Source organism: Tursiops truncatus, chromosome 20 (genome assembly GCF_011762595.2).
Source record: "Tursiops truncatus isolate mTurTru1 chromosome 20, mTurTru1.mat.Y, whole genome shotgun sequence".
Lineage (NCBI taxonomy): Eukaryota > Metazoa > Chordata > Mammalia > Artiodactyla > Delphinidae > Tursiops > Tursiops truncatus.
In genome coordinates this window covers 5,538,125-5,562,594 of record NC_047053.1, presented here as the reverse complement: position 1 = coordinate 5,562,594, position 24,470 = coordinate 5,538,125, and the positions used below count along the sequence as shown (strand labels likewise).

Below are 24,470 nucleotides of genomic sequence, written 5' to 3'. Positions count from 1 at the left end.
ATGATACCCCTTTTGTAAGTTTCCACGATATATGCCTTTTAGAATTGAGTGCCTGAAAAGTTTTTTCATACAAAAGTAGAGATGGGTTTATACCAGTGATCTGGGGTGACATGGTTACTGTAATTAACACAGATTTAGTTCTGAGCTTTCAAGGAGGCAGTTCTTAAAGAACAATGTGACCATTTTTATTTGGTTACAGTAACTATGTCATCCCTGATTACTGGTACAAATAAGTTTCTTCTATATTGTTTTGGAATCCCTTTTTAGCCTTTATTTTAATTGGTCTATTTTATGTCTGTTGAAATAACTTAAGCCTTTTCTCATTCATTTTGAAAATATAAGGAATTTTTAAAACTAAAATAATTTGCAATGACCCATAGACAGGACAGTTTAGAAAGGGAAAAGGAGAGGTAAAGAACTGGGTCACAGCATCACTGGGCATATATTTGCAGTGTGAAGCGAGTGAGCCAAAACGATGCTCGTCACTGTCCTGAATTCTGCCATCCAACTGCGATTTGAAGTATTAGTTCAACAGATATTTGAGTGCGTAATTACGCTAATTAGATAGGAGCTCAGGGGTCTGAGTCCTTGTGTAAAACAAATCTCCATCACCTGTTCATTAAAAGTTTAAGGTTGGACAGGACCTTAAAAAAGATCTGATCAAACTCGCAACTTCAAAGGAGCATTATGTTATCACAGATAGACAACGCTCGCCACTTGCCTGAATATCTTCCAAAAAGGAGATGACACAAAATTAAATCATCAAAGACCACCTAGTGGGCAAGACACTCTACTTGGAATGGGGGGAGGGGGTTTCAAAGTATAAGGAAATTGAAAACAACATGTTTCATACTGTAGGGAAACCATTCCATAAATTTTGGCACCTCCAAATTATAGAACACAATGCAGCAATTAAAAATCGTGTTTTGGGAGGTTAGGTATTATCATATAAAGAGGTTTAAAATATGAGAAATGAAAAAAACATATACAGGCAGAATATACAGTATAATTCCAATTTTGTAAAGGAAAAAATCTAACAGAGCAAATAGACTAGAATGAAATACACCAAAATATTGAAAGTAATGCTTACTGCTATAGGTGATAGAATTATGGGCAATTTTCATTTTCATCTTTATGATTTTCTATGCTTTTCAATTTTTATATAATGAATAGGTATTATTTTATAATCATACAAAGTATGTTATTTTTTGAAAGAATAAATGAAAAGCCCTTACAATATAACCGAAACATCTTAATGTGAAAAATTGGATAATATGAAAGGAAAATTGTTCAAACACAGATACACAAATCATGTCAGTTCAAAGTAAGACACAGTTAATTATTAATGATCTCTGTCAAAGACATGGTCAGGCAATGAGTTAACTAAACCTGGGATTTCTGAAGGGTGGAAGCCAGGTCGTAGTAAAGTTTAAGAAGTACTTTGCTGTGGTGGTTACATAAGATGCCATAGTCAGACCTGGGTTAGAATCCTGACTTTGCCCTCAGTAGCTGTATGACCTTGGATAAAGTCCTTCTACTTCCCTAAAGCTCAGTTTTCTCATTTGTTGAAAGAAGTTTTTAAAGGTGATGACAATGCATGCTAGGGATGCTCTGAGGGGCCAGTGATATGGTGCACATCCAGTCCTCCACACAAAGCCAGGTCCCTAGTGATGCTCTGTGAGTGAATGAATGCACGGCTCTGGTGCTCAGAGACTGGAGGAATCGTGGGACTGCAGTGGTCAAGGAAGCCCTGGAGAAGGGTTGGGACATAGTGGTTCACAAGCCCTCTCTTCTCCAGTGATATGAAAGAAGCACTGAAATGAGTATCAACAGCCCTGGGTTCTAATTCCAGCACAGCATTTAGCCTGCCTTAGCCTCTGTTTCCTTAGTTACAAAGAGGGGATGATAAGTCTTTCTTTGTCTATTCATGGAGTTTGTTATCATAATAAAAGTCATTCATTCATTCATTCTTTAATAAATTTTTGAATACCCTCCTTTGTGCTAAATAGTATTCTAGGTGCTGGGGTTATGACAGTGAGCCGAACAGAGAAAGATTCCTGGCCTTGTGGAGTTTATAATGTGGAGGAAGGGAGATAAATAAACAAGATGGATAAGAAAGACATAGAGGATATTAAGTGGTAATAAGTGTTATGGAGAAAAATGAAGCAAGGGCAGGGAATAGGAGGTGGGGTTTTAATTTGGGCCTGAGTGCCAGGAAAGGGCTTGCTGAGAAGATGGCACTTGAGTAAATAAACGCACAATGGGAGTGAGGGAGCAAACTTCTGGCATTTGGGAGAAGAGGACTGCAGACAGGAAGCAGCCAGAGCAAAGGCCCCGAGGCCGTGAGTGACGAGTGAGTCAGAAGCAGGATGGCTGGAGCAGAGGGAGTGAAGAGAGGAGCAGTGGCAGAGAAAAACGAGATGCGTGGTTCCCCAAGTAACCAGACTGGCTTTTGCTCCAAGTGAGATGGGACACCACCCGAGGGTTTTAACCAGGGGACTGGCACAGTCAGATTTACATCTTACAAGAATACCCCTGTCTGCTGTCTTGAGAATATAGCGGAAGGATCTAGGGCAAAAGCAGCAAGACCATTTGGGGGGATGTCACAGTCACCAGGTGAGAGCCTCGGACAAGGATGGTAGCAGTGGAGACAGTGAAATGAGGTAACAAACAGGAACCCACTTTGAAAATGAAGCAGCTCTTCAGTGCACAATGGTGGTGAAACGGTACAGGAGGGATGGTGTGAATCAAAACACGGGGCAGCTGCTGCTCCTCCACGTGGCCACAGGCTGACCGCCCAGCCGTTCCCGATGGAGAAGTGCAGTAAGACACACAGGTGAGCTCCAGGGCTGGGTACGGCCTTGTGTGCAACAGTGCAGAACCTGGAAAGTTGGTGGGAGGGTCACATTTCTTGATATGTCTCATTTGTTTAGTGCCTTCAACATCAACATTTTTGCTGAAATGTAAACCCACTTTTGCTCCTCCAGTTCTACCTGGAAGCAAAAGAACTCACTACTATTCCATTCTAGATGGGACTTGGGACAGAGCTCGGCCAGGAAGGGATCCAGCATGTGTATGCCTTTCCTAGGGAGGCCTCTCTTTCTCTGGAGTACTTGACATCATCCGTTTGAGATAATCCCGTGCATTCCAAGCCCACTTCTTGTTAGCTGATGTGCTTTTCTCCTCAACAATCCTTGAGAAGCGTAAAAAGTGTAATCAACCCAAATTACAGGGTCTGCTTAATTCCAGGAGTTGATTTGAATATCATTGCTTTGGGAGGAGGAGAAACAAGTCTTCCTAAGGAGAGAATTTCCTATTAGGACTGTTCTCAAAGGCATGTCCTTGACAGCCCATTAATTATATTTCATTTTGACAGATCTCATATATAGTTGTTATATCTTAAGCGGGGGAAGAAGGTGTTGGGTGATTAATTGGTTGATAGTGTATGTTAATTGCATGCTAATTTAATTTAAATTTAATTCATATTTGGAACACTTAATTTAACTCAGGACCAGGAAATTGGAATATTCAAGCTTCTTGAAGGAACTTGTCTTTCCATCTGTCACCTTCATATCTCTGTTGACACCTCCTCCTTGTTTACAAACTTGTTTTTCAAGAAAAGGAATCAGGTGGTTCTTAGAGCCTCCAGCGGTAATAGTATTGGTTCTTGCAATACATAAATATTTAATTGCTTTATTGAAAAAAATACATGTATCTCCAGCCTATTACTTAAATTTGCTCTAAACAAGTCCTGTCAGGCTGGAAAACCGTACTCTTTGATTGCTTCCCTCTGGCTGGGTAATTGAAGAAGCAGCTCCAGGAGAGAGTCTGTACTTGGTTTCCAGAAAGGCACTGAAGATGATCTGATACCTGAAGGCAGAGGGGCGCTGTTCATGATACTGGAAGCTTCTGGGAAATTCTCTGGGGCTCTTGTTTCTGCTTTCCCTCAGGGAACCCCAGCAGGTGAACTCTCTGAGAATACTGTTGACAGAATATCCGGTGTTTCCTCTCTTATAGCAGGGGTGGAAGGAGCCTCCTCCCAGCCCTGGGATGGGCTGCTCCCCTGCTGTCTTAGGTAGAGAGGGCAGGTCTACCCAGGATCTGGAGATACCCAGGATCTGCAGATTTCCTTGGGGGTAGAGTACTAGGCCTTGGGACTTCTGTTTCTAGTCTACAAACAAAGAAAGTGGACCGCAAGTGTGGTAGAGGGACATGGGCTTTGAAGTTTAACTGGTTTGGATCTGTATCCTGGCTCTACCTTAGAAGAGTTAATTCATTCTTCTGAGTCTCAGTTCTGTCACCTATAAAAGGGGTGATGGTACTAATCTTGTAGCAGTGTTGTAAGGATTCAGTGAGACCATAAATGTCTGTAAAAACCTAACAGAGGGACTTCCCTGGCAGTCCAGTGGTTAAGACTCCATGCTTCCAACATAGGGGGCATGGGTTCCTTCCTTGGTCGGGGAACTAAGATCCCGCAGGCTGCACAGTGAGGCCAAGCAAAAAACACCCTAACACAGTGCGCAGTCAGATGTTCGAAGCCTGGGCATTGCTGTCACCACTCCTGCCTGGTCATCGGCCTCCTTCCCTCTGGTCCTGTAGAACTGCCTGCTGCTGGGAGCAGCTCTTGTTTGCACGCTACACCATGGCTTGTCCTTGACATTGGACTGTCTTAGTACTGGCATCTGAGCTTTGAACCTCCTTCCCTCACCCATTGGCTCTCTTCTCAGCTGTCCTGGAGAAGCCTCTGGAGAAGAAAGCGGGCAGAAATTATGGCCCCACAGGCAACAAGAAGCTTATCTATTTCATAGATGACATGAACATGCCTGAGGTAGACGCCTACGGGACTGCACAGCCCCACACCATCATCAGGCAGCACCTGGATTACGGCCACTGGTAAGAGCACACATAAAGGGACTCGGCCGGGTGGGGAACAGGTCCAAGGCCAATCGCTGTCCTGTTGTTGGAGCTGCAGACCTCAGCTCAGCTCTAGCGCCAGATGAGAATTACCACAGCAAACTGAGTCCCTCATGGGATTCTGTTTCCTGAGTGCTCTTCCTTCCAACAGGAAATTGAGACCCACCGGAAGAGGTTGGTCAGAGAAGGTACTGAGCTCTCATTTAAAGAAAAATGTCTACGTTTTTCCTCAATATTCATCTCTAAAGCTGCCTTCTTCAAGCTCCCAAAGCAGAATTAACCAGTCCCCCTCCCCCCCCGTCCCCCCTCCCCCTGTGGTCCTATCGCAGTGAGCAGGGCCTTCGCTGTGAACAGCTAACATTCTTATAGTGCACGTGTGTTTGCGAGTCTCAATAGCCTTTGTCTTTTCAGAGCATCTCACAGGCTCTGATGTTATCTCCTGCAACAGAATAGTTTTTAATGGCAAAAGGTCTAAACTTGCCAGAAAGAAAAAAGCAAGTCAGTGATTTGAGATAACTCTGGCTCATCTTCTACCTCACACTGAATCTACTGCTGCTGAGAAGGAGCAGGGAGGGCCAAGAGGGAGTTCAGAGAGAGGAATTACAGTCATGACGACAGTCACCCGACTTGCCTTTCATTCATTCCTAAGGCCTTTGTTGGACGCGTGCCATGGACCACCATCCACAGTCTCCACACAGCTGAAGTCTCCTGGAAAAGATCAGGCTGCTTATTGAATAGTTTTACTTTAGGTTCACGGTCACAAACCTTCAATGGGAAGTAGAAACTTCCTGGAAATTCTACTGTATTGCGTTCATATGTTTACATTTCCACCCTCCAAAATGCCTATTTCATGCCTTCTCCTCTCCCCTCAAACTTCCCACCCGACCTCAGCTGATGGTCACTCCTGCCATCTCCATTTCTAGCTTCCACACCCATACAACTTACTTCCATCCCTGTGCATCTTTTTCTCCCTCCCCTTATTACATTTTCCCTGAGGCTCAACCACCCCCCAGCATCCTGAGTCTACTCTCTCCATCTCTCGAAATCTCACTTCACCTACTAGTTCCCCTATATCCCGATGGGCTCCTTCATATCAGTGTCTAAACCTGCACAAATTTATCCTACAGTGTTAAAAAATCATTTTCTAATTACTGCTCTGTGTCTCTGCATAACCAGATTCTCCCCTCTGTCTCCACCTCCTCATCTCCCACTCACTCCTCTGTCCACTATGATTAGGCCTCTATTTCCTCCACGTTATTGAACTGTTCCTGCTCGACTAACTGTATCTTTATAGTGAAATCCAGCAGACCCCGTTGGGTCACCATGTTTCTTATCTTCTCTGCAGCACTTGATGTGGTTGACTGCTCTGTCCTGTTGGAAATACTGGGTTCCTTTGCTTTCTGGATACTACACACCCTTGATTTCCTCCTACCTCTTTGACCATCTTTGTGGTCTCTTCTTCCAGCGCTACTTCTATAGATGTTGTATCCCTCAGGAATTTGTCCTAAGCTCTTGTCTCTTCTCAGTTTCTACCAATGTATCTAGACTGTTTTTTACCCCCAAACACATGAATGACCAGGCACATCCCAGCTCACCTTGACAGCACACTTACTTGCCTCTGTCCTCACTCAACTCTCGTCCATGGTTTCTGACTGTTCCAGGTATGATCGAAACAAACTGTCCCTAAAGGAGGTCATGAATGTCCAGTACATTTCCTGTATGAACCCCACTGCAGGCAGCTTCACCATCAACCCACGGCTTCAGGTACAGGAGGAACTGTGACCCTGGGGTCCTAAACACCACCTTCCAGGCTGATGTCACTGGACTATGTGTGATAATTGGCCCCTCCCCTGTCCAGCCTCTTCAAGTGGTAAATCATACAGGATGCTGATTTGCATTTCCAGGGAGACAGAAAAACCCCTAGACCCAGAGTTCTGAAGCTTTTTGAGCCAGAAGGAATCAGGGTTCATCTAATTCAACTTGGTCTTCAGGTTGAGATAACTTCAGATAGGTGAATGACCCTCCCAAGGTCATGTGCATTCTCAAGATCACATTTAGATTTGGACTCAGATTCCCAGAGTCCAAGTTCCATTCCCTTCCTGCTACGCCATGCTGACATCTTTGACCAGAAGTCCAAAACCCATTAATCATTTTAGGTTCAACCTAAGTTTGGGTTTAATGTGAGAAATGTGGCCAGAATGTAGAATTCAAAGCCCTTCTAAGAATTCTTCACCATCTTATCCAAATCCTGAAGAGGTGATTTCTGTCCTGTGACCACGGATGTCTAACTCGTGGCCTCTTCCTTGTGCCTCTGCTCCTCTATCCAGCGTCACTTCAGCGTGTTCGCCCTCTCCTTCCCGGGAGCAGACGCCCTGTCCTCCATCTACTGCACCATCCTGACTCAGCACCTGAAGCTTGGGGACTTCCCGGCACCACTGCAGAAATGCATCCCCCAGCTGATCCGTCTGGCCCTTACCTTCCACCAGAAGATCGCCACCACGTTCCTCCCCACAGCAATCAGATTCCATTACATCTTCAACCTCAGGGACTTGGCCAACATTTTCCAGGTGAGTCCATCGGCTCCAAGACACACTAGGAGGCTTAGCCATGATCCTGTCCCCTCCATTCTTTGCCAAACTCTCAGGCAAAGGCACAGTTCATATGGAGTGACGAATGTACAAGTAAACAGAGTGCTGTGGGGTCTGTGAGGGTCTATTCAACATAATAGAATTCTCTTTGCCCATTAAATTACTTCTTGGTAAGCAGAGTGTATTTATTTCTGAGTTGGTTCCTTCAGGCTGGAGAAGGTTCAGCATTTTGGAGATAATGTCATCTAATGGTTCCAACATGCCTAGAAAAGAAAGTGACACAGAAGTGAGAAAACTATTTTGCAGGCCCTGGTGGTACACCCATCATTCTTGGGATGAAAAATAACATCCCCTAAACCATGCAGGATAGCTCTGCTTCCTAAAGCCATGTCATACTATTCCAAAGACACCATCCGCCAGCCACTGGGATGCGTCAGTCCTAAAACTTCCAGGTTATTTTCCAGGTCAAAGCCATTTCAGATCCTTCCAGCTGCTCATCTGAATAGTGGTGGCCTATGTCTGCCTGGTGCTTCCAGTTGCTTGCCCCTTCACTACCAAAACCTCCAGAAGGCAATGCAGCAAACCCGGCCCCCTCTTCCCCTTGGCCAGGTACCGCATCCTCTTGTGATAGGTCCACAGCCCCCCCATCCTGGATGAGAATCTGCAGAAACCACTTTTCAGAGAGACCCCGCTCCAGGATAGTTCTGAGCCATTATTGAGGGAAAGTGCCTTTATCCCAAGCAGAGGCCACATCTGTAGGGAACTATCAACATGATCAGGGAGTGAGGCGTGACCCTCCATGGGGATCACATGTGTTTGGGGTTAATTACATTACCTGTGCAGGTAGGACTCTGGGGAACCTCAGACTAGCAAAGGTCCAGACTCTGAGGCCATAGAGCCTGCAGGTTCCATGGTCAAAAGAAGCAGAAACCTACTATTAGTTCAAAGATCCAAGAGTGATGCTCCCAAAAAGCTTACCTGGAGGGTGGACCACAGCCCCACAGCCAGGTTGAGTCTCTGAGAGCTCCTGTAAGCTGGCTCAGGACAGCTCTCCTGGGTCACATGCCTCCCAAGCGTTAACTCAGCTACAAATGAGGAAACACACTCGCAGAGCTTACACAGCCAGCCAGGGAAGGAGCCAGAACAGAACCTAGGTCTTTCAGGTCCCAGGCCAGAACCCCTTTCCACCACGCCATTCTGTCCTTCTCACCCGTTCTTTCTGTGAGGAGAACAGCATAAGACAGTTAAGGCAGCAAGAAAGACTCAGCTCCAAGCCTGTAAAACCCACAGCTCCGTGGCCCTCAGACCTGGATGGTGGCAAAGTTTGTGCATTCCCACCCTTATCTCCCATTTACTGAGTATTAATTGAGAAAGACTTCTTTTTTTTTTTTTTTATCACACAAGCGGTCTCTGAAATCTCACTGCGACAGGATGAGCTGGGGGCATCCCCATGCGCATCTTCCAGATGAGCAAAAAGGAGTTGAGCCATTTGATCAAATTCACGCTGCCCATAGTGGCAGAACTAAAGGAGAAAGAGGCCTTCGGTCTCCCTCACATGAAGCACCAGCCCAGCTCCTGCCTGGACAGCGCCTTGTCACCTGTGTGACCTGAGATTCATACTCACGACAACCCTTTGGGATACACGTTATTATCCCAGTTTAACAGAGGCTCGGAGAAGTTGCCAGCTGGTAGATGACGGCATGAATGGCCGTGGAGGTAGAAAAGTACACACCATGTTAGTGGAATAGCAAGTAGGTGGAAGCGGACAGTGACGAGGAGAGGTTGCGAGCAGTGAGATGGGGGAGGAAATTTGAGAACAGGGGGGATCCTTGTAAAATGTCTGCCTTCAGTCTGTAATAAAGCTGGCGTTTACTGAGCCAGTCCTACACCCTCTGCATCTGTTAGCTAATAATTTAATCCTCACAACAACCATATCAGGTAACATACCGATCATTTCCAATTTAGAAATGACAAAACCATGCTACAGACAAATCAGGTAGCTTGAGTATATTCAGCATAACTGGTAATCAGAAGCCTCATATCAAAAAACTAGACGGGGTCAACTCTACTGTGCCGGGAATTCGGGGTAGCAAACACTTCCTCAGGAAGGAGGGTTCTAGTCCAGCCTGTTTTGGTGGCAACCGTGCAAAGTCAAGGAGGAACCAGGGAGGGGAGATATTGGCATGGGAGGCTAAGTCTGTTTCTTTTCCAGACTCAGGCAGCCTGAGTGGCACCCCCCGGGCTCTGTGTCCCAGCCTGGCCTCCCTGCAGCCTGCCAGCTGTCAGCCCCCTGCCCCAGATGGGGGAAAGTGCATCCCTACCGGAGCCCCTGACTCCCTCCAGCGCCGCCCCTCCTCACCCTCCTCCTCCAGAGCCGAGTTTCAAGGCCACAGCGTGGCTACAACATCCCCCTCCCGCCCCCTCCGGCCTGCTTGTCTGAGGAAGGCCTGACAGAAGAGCATAAGGGGGGGGTGTTGTCCCGGGGGAGACAGGCGCTGCCTGGAGAACACACTGTTTTCCTCCATCCAGCTTGATCTAAGGCTCAATCATTCAGACCTCCTCTGCACTTCACGCACTCTGTCCAGAAATCGGGCATCAGGACAGAATTTGACAGTGCCCTGAGTAGCAGATATCATTAACCGTTCCCATCTCAGTGCTACACAAAACTAAGATGGTGCAAAGTTTGCTCTTGACGTGCTCTCATCGACTCAGCCCTTAATTGTCAGTCAGCCTGAGTGTTCGGCTGTAACAGGGCTTATACACATCAGCTGATGGTACCCCTCGCTGTAAAACCCAGTCCCGGAGTCAGCATTCCCGGCAGGGCTTCTTCCCGCCGTCTGCACCTCGCACAGGGCTGGTACCTAGGAGACCCGGGAAGGAGACGGGCCGAGATGTATGTGTGGATGGGCCCAAAGGGACCTAATGAGATTTCTCTCTTTTTCTAAAATAAACTTTTATTGAAGTATAGCATCCAAGTAGAAAAGCACACAGGCCATAAGCATAGAGCTTGGTTGTCACAAAGTCATCACAGCTATGTAACCACAACTCAGATCAAGAAGTACAACATTCCCAGCATCCATGGAACTCCTCCTTTTTCTTTCTTCCATTCACTCTTTTCTCCTCCTTCCAGAGCTAATTCCTGTCTGGACTTCTAACACCATAAGTTATTTTGGCCTATTTGGGGACTTCATATAAACGGAATCATATAGTAAATATCCTTTTGTGTCTTTGTTCAATATTACGTTTGTACTTATATATATAATCATGTCATTGGTAAAAATGAATCATAGTAACAATTTCTTTCTTTCCAACCCTTAAATCTTCTAATTTCTTTTTCTTACTGTGCTGGCTACAGCTGCCACTACAAGGAAGAGAAGTGGTGAGAGTGGCATTTTGCAGCGTTCCTAATTTTAGGGGAAAGCTTTTAATAGTTGGCCATTAAGTGTGATGCTTACTATAGATTTTTGTGGATGCTCTTTACCAGTTTAAGAAAATTTCTTTCTGTTTATAGTTTACCAAGAGTTTTTTTTTTTTATCATGAGTATTTGTTGCAACTTAAATGATTTTTCTATATCTGTTGAAATAATTATATCCATTTTTTTCTCCATTTTTTCTGGAAATGGGATAAATGGGATAAATGACATAGATTATTTTTGAATGTTAAATCAACCTTGCATTCCTGTAATCAACCCAACTTAGTTGTTACATGGTGAACTCATTTTATTTTCTGGATTTCATTCACTGTTTTTTTCTATATAACATTTGCACCTATATTAATAAGATTTTCCTATAATTTCTCCTTCTCCTAGTATTCTAAGGTTATGAAGTCCTCATAAAAAATGCATTGGGAAACGTTTCCTCTTTTTCTACTATCTGGAAGATTTTTTAAAACACTGTATTATGCCTTTCTTAAATGTCAGAAGAATTTAATGATGAAACCATCTGAAGTTTTCTTTATGAAAGACTAAATTATAAATTCAATTTTTTTTTTTTTTTTTTTTTGCGGTACTTGGGCCTCTCACTGCTGTGGCCTCTTCCGCCGCGGACCACAGGCTCCGGACGCACAGGCCCAGCGGCCATGGCTCATGGGCCCAGCCACTCTGCGGCATGCGGGATCCTCCTGGACCGGGGCACGAACCCGCGTCCCCCGCATTGGCAGGCGGACCCTCAACCACTGTGCCACCAGGGAAGCCCTATAAATTCAATTTCTTTAATACATATTAGACAATTCACATTTTCTGTTTCTTTATGTATCAGTTGTAAGATGTCAGTGTCATCAATTTCTAATTTATTGGCACGAAATTGTTTATAGTATCCTGTTGTTATCTTTTAAGTATCTGTTTTATCTGACATATGTTCTCTTTTTTATTCTGACTATGTGTGTCTTTTCTGTTTTTCTCTTTGTATCTTCTATCAGCCCTACCAGGGAGTTATCAATTGTGCTAGTCTTTTCAGAAGAAATGGAAAAAGAAAAGAAAAGTATACCAATATTATGTGTTTGACTTTATTGGTTATCTCTATTTGATATGTTTTTTACATTATTAAAATTTGCTCTTTTCTTTATAATCTCTTTCTTCCTACTTACTCTGGGTTTGGGGTAAGTTTATTCTTGTTTTCCTAACTTCTTGACATGGCTACTTAGATCATTAATTGTCAGCCTTTCACCTCTTCTGAAATGTTTATCTTAAGGCTATAAATTTACCTCTAATTGTACCATTCACTGCATCCTGCAGGCTTTTATGTGTTATATTTTTTTTCATTCGTTTCATAATATTTCTTAATTTTCCCTACGATTCCTTCTTTAACCCATGGGGTATTTGGAAGTATATTGCTTTATTTCCAAAATTTAGAGGCACTCAACATGACCTGGAAGAAGCAAACCTGTACAAAGAAAAGTAATTTTAGAAACTTATAATTCTTCTATATTAATAGAGATTTATATATAAAGGGTTATGTGGGGCACATCAGAGGGATGTTGTTGGACAGGAGAGGAGATGCCCTGGAATACTTCAGCAGAGAGCAGTGGAGCTAGATCTTGAAAGACGAGCCGAGGAAGTAAAGCAGGAGTCATGGAGGCACAAAAGTATTCAGGGTTAGAAAATAATTTGCAGTTTGTGAAACTGAAATCTAGATTTTATGGGAAGTGATGGTAAGTGTGATGAGGAAGCAGATTGGTAGTCTTATTATGTCCAGATCTTTATGCCAGACGGATGAATCTGAGCATTATTCTGTCCGTAATGAGGAACAATTGAAGGACCCCTTTTCTTGTAAGACAAGAAAGAAAGCAATGAGGGCAAACAAGGCATCAATGAGCTTGAAGTTATAGGATCTGAAGTCATCGAGAGGCTCTAATCTCAGTGGTCTCCATTTTTCCTTGAAAAAGAGAGATAGGACACTGGCTAATAGTAACAGAGAGGTGACAAATTTGAAAAGAAGAGTAAATATTTGGAACGATCCCTGAGGTATATAGGAAGGAGAACTTACTAGAGATGAATAAATGGATTACTGGCCTGCGAAGGTTAGCTATATTCATTCCAGCCCTATGTCATCGTTTTGATTTTACATAAGCAATCATCACCCAGATTAGTTTTCAAAGTGGTACTTGTAGAAGAGAAATACAGCAGAGAAGCAGCCTCACCTCTCACTGTGGTGATTTGGAAAGTAGTGGTTGAAATTCCAGGCTCTCAGGTCAGATAGACCTGGTTTCAAAACTGTGTGGTTTTGAACTAAGGTCACTTACCTTATGACATTGGGCATGCTTCCTGTCTTTCTGAATCCCAAACTTCACGTTATACAAAATGACTATTGTAAAAATTACTTTGTAGCATCATGGATGGTTAAATGAGCTTTTTCTGGCAAAACATCTAGTTCAGTACCTGTCACATACTGGCTTCTATCAGTTGTAACTGTTGTAGTTTTAAATTGCTATTCATGTTATTTTTTGTTGCTGTTTATTCTCCTTAAAGGGCATTCTCTTCTCCTCTGTGGAATGTGTAAAATCCACACAGGACCTAGTAAAGCTCTATCTGCACGAATCAAATCGGGTTTATCGGGATAAGATGGTGGAAGAGAAGGATCTTGATCTTTTTGATAAGATCCAAGCAGAAGTGATCAAGAAAATTTTTAATGTGAGTATTACCCTGTGAATTTATATTTACATTTGAAAAATAATCATGATTATGCAAGTGATCACCCAAATGATAAAAATCTAGCCCATAAATTGAAGAAGATCAGGATTAGATAAGGAAATAAAATCTGTCATTATTTTGCCTAAGTGAAAACTGCTGGAGCAAGAAGAGACACACATTAATCATAGAATCTTGGTGTTGTGAGGTCTGTGCAGACCATCTGATCCAATCCTCGTCCTATATTAATGCCTCTCAGTACCATTGCTCAGATTGGTCATCCCAGATAATGCACCAGCATCCTTGGAAATACACTATCCTGTCTTTCCAAAGGCAGCCACTTTGGAATGGCAAATGGCTGGAAATTTAGAACGATTTTGAAATTTGGAACCTTTGGAACAACTTTAAAGACTGGAGATTTATTTAAATAATTCTCTGAAATTCATTTCCCTGTCTACTAATCCTAGGTCTACATGACAAACCTTCAAATATTTTAAGACCATTTATCTTGTCCTTCCTGGGTCTTCGCTTTTCCAGGCCAAAGAGCCTCTGTTCTGTTAGCCATTTCTGACAAGACTTATTTCCAAACCCAAAGCAATTTGACATCATCTGTATTACTCTTCCATCAGTTCTCCCCTCTGAAATCATGGTGTCTGACTTTCATCACACAACCCAAGTGGAGTCTGACCAAAATCAAGACCATCATTCCCCTCTTCTTATATACTATAATTTTTGTTAACTGTGTCTGCCAAAATGTGTCTTGCTAAACAGTTGTACCACAATATACTCCTTGGAAAGAAGGTATCCATGATGAAATAAGGTGAGAAAGTACTTCATATTTTTCCTATTCCCATAACATTTTATTGTTTTTAATTTTTTAAATTGAAATTTAGTTGATTTACAATGTTGTGTTAATTTTTGCAGTACAGCGATTCAGTTTTTTATATTCTTTTCTACTATGGTTTATCACAGGATATTGAACATAGTTCTCTGTGCTATACAGTAGGACCTTACTGTTTATCCATCCTATATATAATAGTTTGCATCTGCTAATCCCAAACTCCCAATCCATCCCTCCCCACCACCCTCCCCCTTGGCAACCACAAGTCTGTTCCCTATGTCTGTGAGTCTGTTTCTGTTCCGTTAAGTAACTTCATTTGTGTCATATTTTAGATTCCGCATATAAGTGATACCATATGGTATTTGTCTTTCTCTTTCTGACTTACTTCACTTAGTGTGATAATCTCTAGTTCCATCCATGTTAGTGCAAGTGGCATTACTTCATTCTTTTTCATGGCTGAGTAGTATTCCATTGTGCAAGATATATGAGAAAGTACTTCATATTATAGCCCTCTCTTGGAAATATACAGTACATTCAGCACATTAAAGCCCTGAAAATCTTGAATAAGCCTGATTTGTGCATCATTTCCCAAACATATTGGACCCTAAAACTCTTTTCCCTACATAAAACCTACTAATAATTTGAAGAATGAATGATTGATAGAATATGCCCAGGAAAGCACAGGTATATGTCAACACAGCCTAAGATCTTATGACATTTCTTAGTGTCAAAATTACCCCACAACTAACAGTGAGCTTTCTGTTGAACAGAGCACCAGATTTTCCACACATACTGCTTATCTATCCTCTCTTGAACTTAGAATAATCAAATCTTGTATTTAAATATACCACGCTGTCCCTATGCTCACCTTATTAGGTTTAGCTCTATATTTTTTCCTGATAAGATTCTGGGTCCACCTCTGAAGATATATACAGTTTATTCCAACCTATATGACAGCTTTTTGAATGTTTGGACAGCATTTTAAGTAACTTATCTCAGTCTGCTCTTTACTAGTCCAAACACCCTAAATTCCTCCACTTGTCCCATCCTTTTTAAATGGCCTGATGTTCAGCACTCGCACATCATAGCTGCCTCTCCGTGAGCATCGTAGAATTTGCCAATTTGTGTGTTCATTGTTAGCTCTGCACATGAGCCCTGACTGTCTTCTCAAGTTGGTCTGAGCTAGCACTTTAGAATAACAACATTCAGTCTTTGAAACAGAAGTTCCTACGTGGGTCTGTCTACTAAGAACACATCCTTTTGATCACAGACCTAGATATAATTAATACTGCCATCATCCTTCCCCAACAACATTTAAAATGCCAACCTGAAGCACCCTGGCTATACCAAATCTTTGTATTGGTATTAAAGAAAAGTTGCCGATACCCAGCCATAAAAAAGAATGAAATAATGCCACTTGAAGTAACGTGGATGGAACTAGAGATTATCATACTAAGTGAAGTCAGTCAGAAAGAGAAAAACAAATACCATATGATATCACTTATATGTGGAATCTAAAATATGACACAAATGAACCTATCTATGAAACAGAAACAGAATCATGGACATAGAGAACAGACTTGCGTTTGTCAAGGAGGAGAGGGTTGGGGGAGGGGTGGATTGGGAATTTGGGATTAGCAGATGTGAACTATTATATATAGAATGGATAAACAACAAGGTCCTACTGTACAGCATAGAGAACTATATTCACTATTCTATGATAAACCATAATGGAAAAGAATATTTTAAAAAAAGAATGTGTGTGTGTGTGTGTGTGTGTGTGTGTGTATGTATATATATATATATATATATATATACACACATGTATAACTGAATCACTTTTCTGTACAGCAGTAATTAACACAACGTTGTAAATCAACTATACTTCAATAAAAAAGAGAAAAGTTGCCAAATTTCCAACACGGAATTGATACAGTCCTGTTTCCACCGTTAAAAGCTTAAAGTTCTCTTATTTGTGGCCATTATATGATACAACATCACTGTTAAGAAATCTTTGATTCACTGGGTGGGTTGGTTTTCTCTCTTCCTTCTACACATCTGGCTGTGATCATAAAATCAGAGCCTTGTTTTGTTCATCAGAGAGTCTTTGTAGACCAGGCTTTTCAGAACTGCACTTTCGTTGTTCTTCTGCCAGATCATTAGTGTAAATTGACTGCCATCAGAACTACTTCCCAGTATATTAACCCATTTTCAAACTAGGTAGATGTATTCCCATATCCCTTTCCCACATGTTTTCCTCAACCAGCAAGAATGGCTCTCCTGCATCACATTAAATCTTATCCAAATGTCTGGACATTTGTTGTTACTATCTAGCAAAGCCAGCATAGTTTAAAGGTTTTCTATGGCCCTGAAACCACCTTCAAAATATAATAACTCTTTGATATTTAACTCTTTCTACTTCTTTCTTCTTATAACCAAGCAGCAGTCCTGGCTTCTTGTAAATGTCACTGTTATCCTCACTTTCCCTCCCTCCATTAGGTTTGATGCATCTTGTCCCCTGGGCTCACAAGACTAACCCTACAGTGATGTATGCCCTGGGTAATGCCTCTGCTGTTGAATAGCATGCTGATTTCCCCCTTCCCAGGTGGATCCTCCATTCTGAACCTTAGAAAAGAACAGCAGGTGGGGACAATTGTTCATGCTGGCATAAATTCCTACTTACGCATTAGCAAACCTATTCTTTCTTGGACTTAATTCCTCTACAATCTCCACCTCTTGAAGCCTCAAACATTTGCATTTGATAAATAAATAGTTCCTTTCTGAATTAAAAAAAAAATTAGCTGCCTCTTGGAAACTTAAAAGATAGACTGGTAGTGAAGAGACATAGACCCCTATCTTTTAAGTCAGTTGAGTTTTACTGGGTATTTATTAAACATGCTAAGGTTTGTCCTGTGGGCAAGGGCTGACACACAATAAGCCCAAATCTTTAAAAATGTTTTATAAATGGGGGTTCTGCTGTCAATGTTTTAATATTAGCATTGTCCCCATAAACGAATCAGTCACCTAAGGACGGCTCATGGCACATTTTTCAGAAACCAAACCCTCTGGGTTGAGCCTATAACGTTGGGGCTGGCAACCTATAGTGTGCAGTCTCACAGGAAATAGAAAAGGATGTTCTATGACACTGCTATGTGTTGGGAAGCAAGACCTGTCTGAATGGATGTGGGAGAGGTGAGGCCATTGGACCAAGGACTGGTGCAACCCAATCCTAGTGAAAGAGCCCCTGCGGAGGGAAATGCACCCGTGTGTCCCCTCCACTGCTTTGCTCGGACAGGGCTCTTACTGTACGTGAGGGAAGGGCACCTCCCACCTTCCATGTCCCATCCTCAGCCCACAAGGAATAACCAATATCATCTGTGACTTCTCATACGTCGTAAATGAATGTTAAACATACACGTTTTAAGGGCTTCTCAAGAAAAATGGAAGTGTTGGAAGCAGGACTGATCATTTTTAGAGCATGCTCAGAGAGAAAATGCAAACGAGGTGTCTCCACTCTGTGTGGAACCAGAACTGAGAGTCACTAAGGAGGGTCCCTGTCCCTGTGTCTCATCACCAGGATCTCAAAGAGACAGTGGAACAGACCCAAAGCCTGAACATGTATTGCCATTTTGCAAATGGTATCGGCGAGCCCAAGTACATGCCTGTACAATCGTGGGAACTTTTGACCCAGACTCTGGTGGAGGCCCTGGAGAACCACAACAAAGTCAACACAGTGATGGACCTGGTTCTCTTCGAGGACGCAATGCGCCATGTGTAAGTGTGCTTCTCATCATGCCTTTCCTCAGCTGTCTCCTCTTCCCAGTGTCAGGGGTCTCATTTGGGCATTTGAGGACACTTGGATGAAACCGGGAGAGCAGCTACTGCTTCTGCCATGAAGGTCAAGAAGGCGGCTGGTAGGGCAGCGGCTGTGGCTTCTACCACTGGCGGTAGCCGGGGCAGCATCATGATGAACTCAGGAGGAACTGGATTTATTTCCTTGTCTGCCATTTAAGTCCTGGGCCTGATCATGGTGACACCAAGGGAAAATGGGAGGTCATAAAATAAGGCACAGAGCAGCTCAGGACCTGCACTCCCAACTCATACTAGTCCAGTGAGATTGAAGGTTTTAAGTGCACATATTTCACAAATTAACTATCTTTTTGAGTCTTGCTGCTATCAAGTGAACCATGGAGAGCAGTCACCAAGGCTCCCAGGTAGTTTATACTCACACTGATGCTAATCCTATACTGTTCTTCATATTCCCCAATCCGAGGTGCATTGACCACCCCTCCTGCCTTCTACAATCTCTCCACCCTGCCCCTTGCTACCCAGAGTCTCCAATAGCAAAATCCACTTTATCTTCAACTTCTCTGAACTTCCACACTGAAGAATTCTAACTGAAACCTAACTGAACCCTGCATTGAGGAAAGCAGTTTTTTCTTCCCCATTCTATGCACCCCAGGGCCTAGAGAGAGGTACGGACCCTCCTTCTCCCCCACCCCACCCCAGTGGCATATTTAAACCATTTCTCCTTTTATCTTTTATGAACCCCAGTTCTTTTGAAGCACAAGTACCTGGACATCCCTACTCATCACCCCTCCTTGTCACTGTCATCTGCTGACATCCTGTTGCTCCCCATCATTTACCACCTACCTCAGTGCTTGGACCACTTTCTCTCCTCAGCCACCCCTTTCTTCATTCCTGGCATCTGTGTGTCACCTGGTCTTTCTGTTCCTTGGCCTCCTTAGCTCCAGCAATGTTCCTTACATCCCACCTCAGCCACTCACTCACGTGTTCCTGCCCTAGGAGTTCTATCATCAATAATGAACCCACATCCAAAATCTCAAATTCAAACATCCCACTCATTTGTCTCTCCTACCCCTCCACTAACCTGCTCTAGTTTTTATTCCAGCTGTACTTATTTCCCAGTTTTACTGAGATACAATTGACATATAACATTGTATAAGTTTAAGGTGTAAAACATAATGATTTAAGTATATATTGCAAAATGTTACCACCATAAGGTTAGCTAACAACCATCACCTCACGTAGTTATTTTCCTTGTTATGAGAGTCTTTCAGATCAACTCTCAAATACACAATAGAGTATTGTTAATTACAGTCATCGTGTTGTACATTACATCTCCAGAACTTACTTATCTTATAACTGGAAGTTCGTGCTTTTTGACCCCTTCACCTAATTCCTCCACCCACCTCTGGCAACCACAAGTCTGACCTGTTTCTGTGTGTTTGGTTTTATTAGATTCCACATATAAGGCAGATAATACAGTATTTACTGTTCTCTGTCTTATTTCACTTAGCATAATGCCCTCAAGGTCCATCCATTTTGTTGCAAATAAATACATTCCAGCTATTCTCAAACTTCATCAAGACTTCATTTCATGGAACCACCTACTTTCTCAAACTCCTTTATCCTTCTGTCCACCATGTCTTTACTTTCCTCGACCACCATAGACTCCATCACCCAGTACAAGCTCCCCTAACTTTCCTGTCATTGCATCCATGTGACAAAGCTCTACACTAGCTAAACCTCACTATCTTTTTTCTCCACACCTGCCCCTAAACATGTGGAGATTATTGAAGAAAAACCATCATCATGTTGACTTGATTTTCTTGCGATTGTCAGCCACAAATTTCAAGTGGGCCCTCAACTTTGCTAGAAACTCTCCTCTATGACCCTGGGCCGATTGCTGTCTTCCCCTTTGTGTGATGACTGCATCACACGTTTCTCTCCTCAAGCTTCTAACATCTCTCCCCTCTCTTTATTCCCAATTAATGAGCACAATTTTGCTGAGATAATGAAAGCAGCCAGAAGACGATTCTCTCATCTCCCTGCCATCAGATCGAACAGCCTCTCTGTATCCCACCTGCATCCCACCCACAAGTCCTGCCTTCTGTACCATTTCAGCTAAGGAACCATCCCTGTGCCTACCTGAGGCCAAACGCTCTACGTGTGCCCTGGTTCCCATCTCCTATCACCTTCTCAGTGACTTTACTCCCTCCTGCAATGATCCTTCCCTCCCTCTTCTCTCTCTTCTTTTTTTGGGGGGCTGTGCCTCACCACTTGTGGGATCTTAGTTCCCTGACTGGTGATTGAACCCACACCCTCAGCTGTGAAAGCACCAAGTCCTAACCACTGGACTGCCAGGGAAATCCCTCTCTCCTCTTTTCTCTTTTCTTCTCTTCCCTCTTCCCCATGATCAATTCATTCATTTCTGGATCATACATATCAGCATACAAACATGCCATGTTATCATTTATCAAAAAAAGAATAAACTATTCCTTGACTCTTATATCTCTTTCACCCCCTACCCCTGTTTCTCAGCTCCTATTCAAAGAAAAACTCATCAGAAAGGTTGCCTTTACTATTCATACTTTCTTGCTTCTCATCTGTTCCTTGGTCCATTTCTTACCACTTGAACAAAGAAGCTCTTATCAAAGTCACCACAGACCAACCTCTGGCTAAAGTCGGTTGTCACTGCTGTGTCCTTACCTTATATTATTTGACTCCCCTGCTACATTTGTCATGATTAATCACTCTATTAATTTGTATACAGCCATCCATCCATCCATCCAACACCTATTTATTGATTAGATGGTCTTAGTATGAGTGTAGGGATCTTTGTCTTATTCACTGCTAGATCCCCAATACCTAGGACAGTGTCTGGAACATAGCAGGTACTCAGTAAAATTTCTTAGCACATCATATAAGATAAATGATACAGAGGAAAACAGAAAGGTAAAAGGGATAGAGAGTCCTTGGAGGTAAGTGCAGTTGTAAATAGAGTGGTGAGGGAGGCTTCACCAAGGAGGCGGCATTGGATCTGACATGTGAGACCCGCACTGAACACAGCTCACCACGGACTGGTGCACGGTGTTCTTCCTGCATCAATTCTCTTGGGCTTCACAAACACCTTGAAGAAAGTCAGGTCTACTATTATCCCTATATTATAAATAAGGGAACTGATACCCAGAGAGATGAGGGAAGTTGTCCAGCATCACACACACCCCAGGAAGAGGTAAGCCAAAGCCAACACTCATGCAGAGTGTCCGCTCAGGACCATCACACTACAATGCTTCATACATTCTCCTAATCCAGTGTAAGCTCCTTGAACACACAGACTCTCTTGCTCACTGCTGAATCTCCAGTACCTTGGACAGCGTCTGGTGCATGGCAGATGGTCAGTAATAAGGGTTTTAGGGTGTTTGTTCACTAATCTGGTGAAACTTCAGGGAGTATTTTCCCTCCTCTCTAAGAGCTACCAGAGCCTGTGTCATAGTCTTGGAATTGAAGAAAATCTTTATCTTTTCAGGGTAAATGTAATTTGGGAGAATAGCAAGTGATTCAGTCAATGTGGTTTCCAGCATGGGTGATCAAACTGCCTAATACTGTTCTTAAGGAAAAAATAAGATGATGAAAACTGGCTTTTCTCTTGAGGCTCCTAACCAGGCTCTGAAGATAGTTTCCAAAGAGAAACCTGAGCTGCATTAGCAATGGCAAAATAACTGGAATAATGAACTGCCTTGAGGGGGACAATTTGGAAGAATAAAATGTATCTGGATGTATAATTTCCTGTACGTTTGTTTTAAAATATCTATGTCCCATGACTTCCTTCTTGCACTGCCCTTCCCTCCCCTCCCGGGGGCTCCTTGATCCTCTTTGTTGCCTCTACCCGCAGAGAAAGCAGAAGCATTCCCCTCCTATACCGGAAAACAGAATGCCGAACAGCCCGGTGAGAAACACAGGTGACTAAGCTGTCGGCGTCACTCCACACAGTGCCCCGACGAGTCTGTACGCGCTCTCCCAGGAGCCCCAAGGGCCAGGCCCAAGTTCTAATCCTCATTCTGCCACTAATTGGTGGTGGTGCTTTGCGAAGGACACAACTTCCCCAAGCCTCAGTTTCCTCCTCCATGACAAGTGCTTCGCACTTACTAAGCGGTCCATGGTGTTAATCTTTATCTTTCCGCTGTTGTTTTCTTTTCCTAAAAGCACCATTTGCTCTCCTACTGACTTCCTTCACCATTGCAGCACATTCTCGTTCTACTTTTTCTGAAAGCTTCACACTAGATCTTTCCCCCTGCTTTTGGCATTATCTCTGTCTACCCTTTTCTTCGTTTTTTTCATTCCGACGTGTGTTTTTCTGCCTCCTCTTTTTTCTCTTAGAATCGCTTCACATTTATTGACAAAAAAAGGAACTTCAGATGTACTTCTTTTGTGCCCCTTCTTTTGTGCATCTTATTGGTTCTCGTACATGTGTGTGTGTGTGTGTGTGTGTATGTGTGTTTAGTCTTCAATAAGCCAGCTTCCTCCAGCTGTGCTGTGGTACATTTTCAGCTTTTGTTTTTAATCTCCCAGAAACTCAGTAATGGGCTTAACTCTGACTGCCTTGGTTTTCTGGCCCAGGAATCCTTTAGAATATTGATCTTCTTTTTAGATTCTGTAATTTAAATGCAGAGTCCTTTGCCCTCGTCAGAGGTTGTTAATGAATCCCCAGCTGGAACCCAATGCTGACAGTTGCAGACTTAACCATTCCTTCTTTGGAAACTTCAGCACTAATGATGCATTTCCATTTAGATATTGAACAGCATGGACCATGCTAAGCTGAGTTCAGGCCTTCCAGAATAGAGCTGGGTGTTGGGTGGCCCGCAGAACCTACTTGGACTTCTCCTCCCCCATGCCTGCCTCTCTCCTCAGTAGTCCATTCCTGCCCCCTCTTCTTTTGAATCTGAAGAGAGGACCTGGATATCTTAGCACCATATTTTCTCCTTTTATCATTGTAGCCAGGCACCGTCTCATGTAGACACAAAGCAGATGATTCCTTGCACCTACCTCACCTCAAATGTGATGCTGAGTATCAGTATCAGGTCTGGGGTGTTCTGCTTACATTTAACAAAAATTTCTTGAATGCCTTTAATGTGCTAGCACTACAGAGAAAACAAGATGAGTATACACACTCTTCGGATGTCTAGAAACCATGGTTTAATAAGGGAGCAAGAGAAGTGTACACCTGTCTGATACAGGACAGAGTATCACAACTAAATAATTATAAACGAAAAAGTAAAATCATAAAAAGAGCTAAAAGTAGTCAGTACATACCTTCTGAGTATTTAGGGGAATAAAATGTCACTACGTAAATTTAGTGACATGCAAGCCCTCCACAGCAGCTTCATCACTGGTTGTGTTATCCCCAAATACACTGGCTTCACTTGCACATTCGACTAGCACAGTCTAACATATCCTCACCCTCCAGTATCATAGAGTCAATTTTTGATGACTTCTACCTAAGAAGAAATTGATGCCACCATACTGGGGGCCAGTTTTTCAGTATTTATCAAAAGTCGTGAAAAGTGTCTTAGTAGGAACTTACCCTGCGGCCATAATTAGACCTATAAACCCAGGTCCCTCCTGTCAGCATCACACATGCCGTCCAATCCTGCCTGGCTGCCTTGGACTCTTCCTCCACCACCACTGCTTCACCAGAGGCTTTGGCTTAAAGCAGAACAGGGCGACCTCAGTCCACTCAGGCAAGAGGTGAGGCGAGGTTTGGGGACAATTTAACGCCCTCTTCCCAAGCTCAGCCCAGGATGTTCCTGCAAGGAGGGCTCCAGTCCTCACCCGGACCATTATGCCTGCTCCTCACGGAGGGAAGTCTGATCAAAGCCCTGTGCCTCTGCTTCCCTCCCTCAGCTGCCACATCAATCGCATCTTGGAGTGCCCGCGGGGAAACGCTCTGCTGGTTGGCGTAGCGGGGAGCGGCAGGCAGAGTCTGACAAGGCTCGCGGCTTTCATCAGCTCCATGGATGTATTCCAGATCACGCTGCGGAGAGGCTACCAGATTCCTGACTTCAAGGTAGGGGGCCGGCCGCTGCGGGGGGGAGGCTCTGTCTCTCCCCAGCTGCCCACGACTCCCTGTCACCCTGCATTAGCTCTTCAGCTCCCTCGCCCAGAATCTCCCCTTAATCATCTGTCCACCTTCTTCTT

The 24,470-nt window shown here is 43.4% G+C and overlaps 1 protein-coding gene across 1 annotated transcript in view; it reads left to right on the top strand.

The window, feature by feature from the left end:
• DNAH9 (dynein axonemal heavy chain 9) overlaps positions 1-24,470 on the top strand; it is a 299,550-nt gene that overhangs the window by 159,852 nt on the left and 115,228 nt on the right. The window contains exons 39-44 of the mRNA XM_033846740.2: positions 4,728-4,893; positions 6,576-6,678; positions 7,242-7,481; positions 13,469-13,630; positions 18,046-18,242; positions 24,177-24,339. Coding sequence (XP_033702631.1) covers positions 4,728-4,893; positions 6,576-6,678; positions 7,242-7,481; positions 13,469-13,630; positions 18,046-18,242; positions 24,177-24,339 — 1,031 coding nt within the window. The remainder of the gene's footprint in view (positions 1-4,727; positions 4,894-6,575; positions 6,679-7,241; positions 7,482-13,468; positions 13,631-18,045; positions 18,243-24,176; positions 24,340-24,470) is intronic.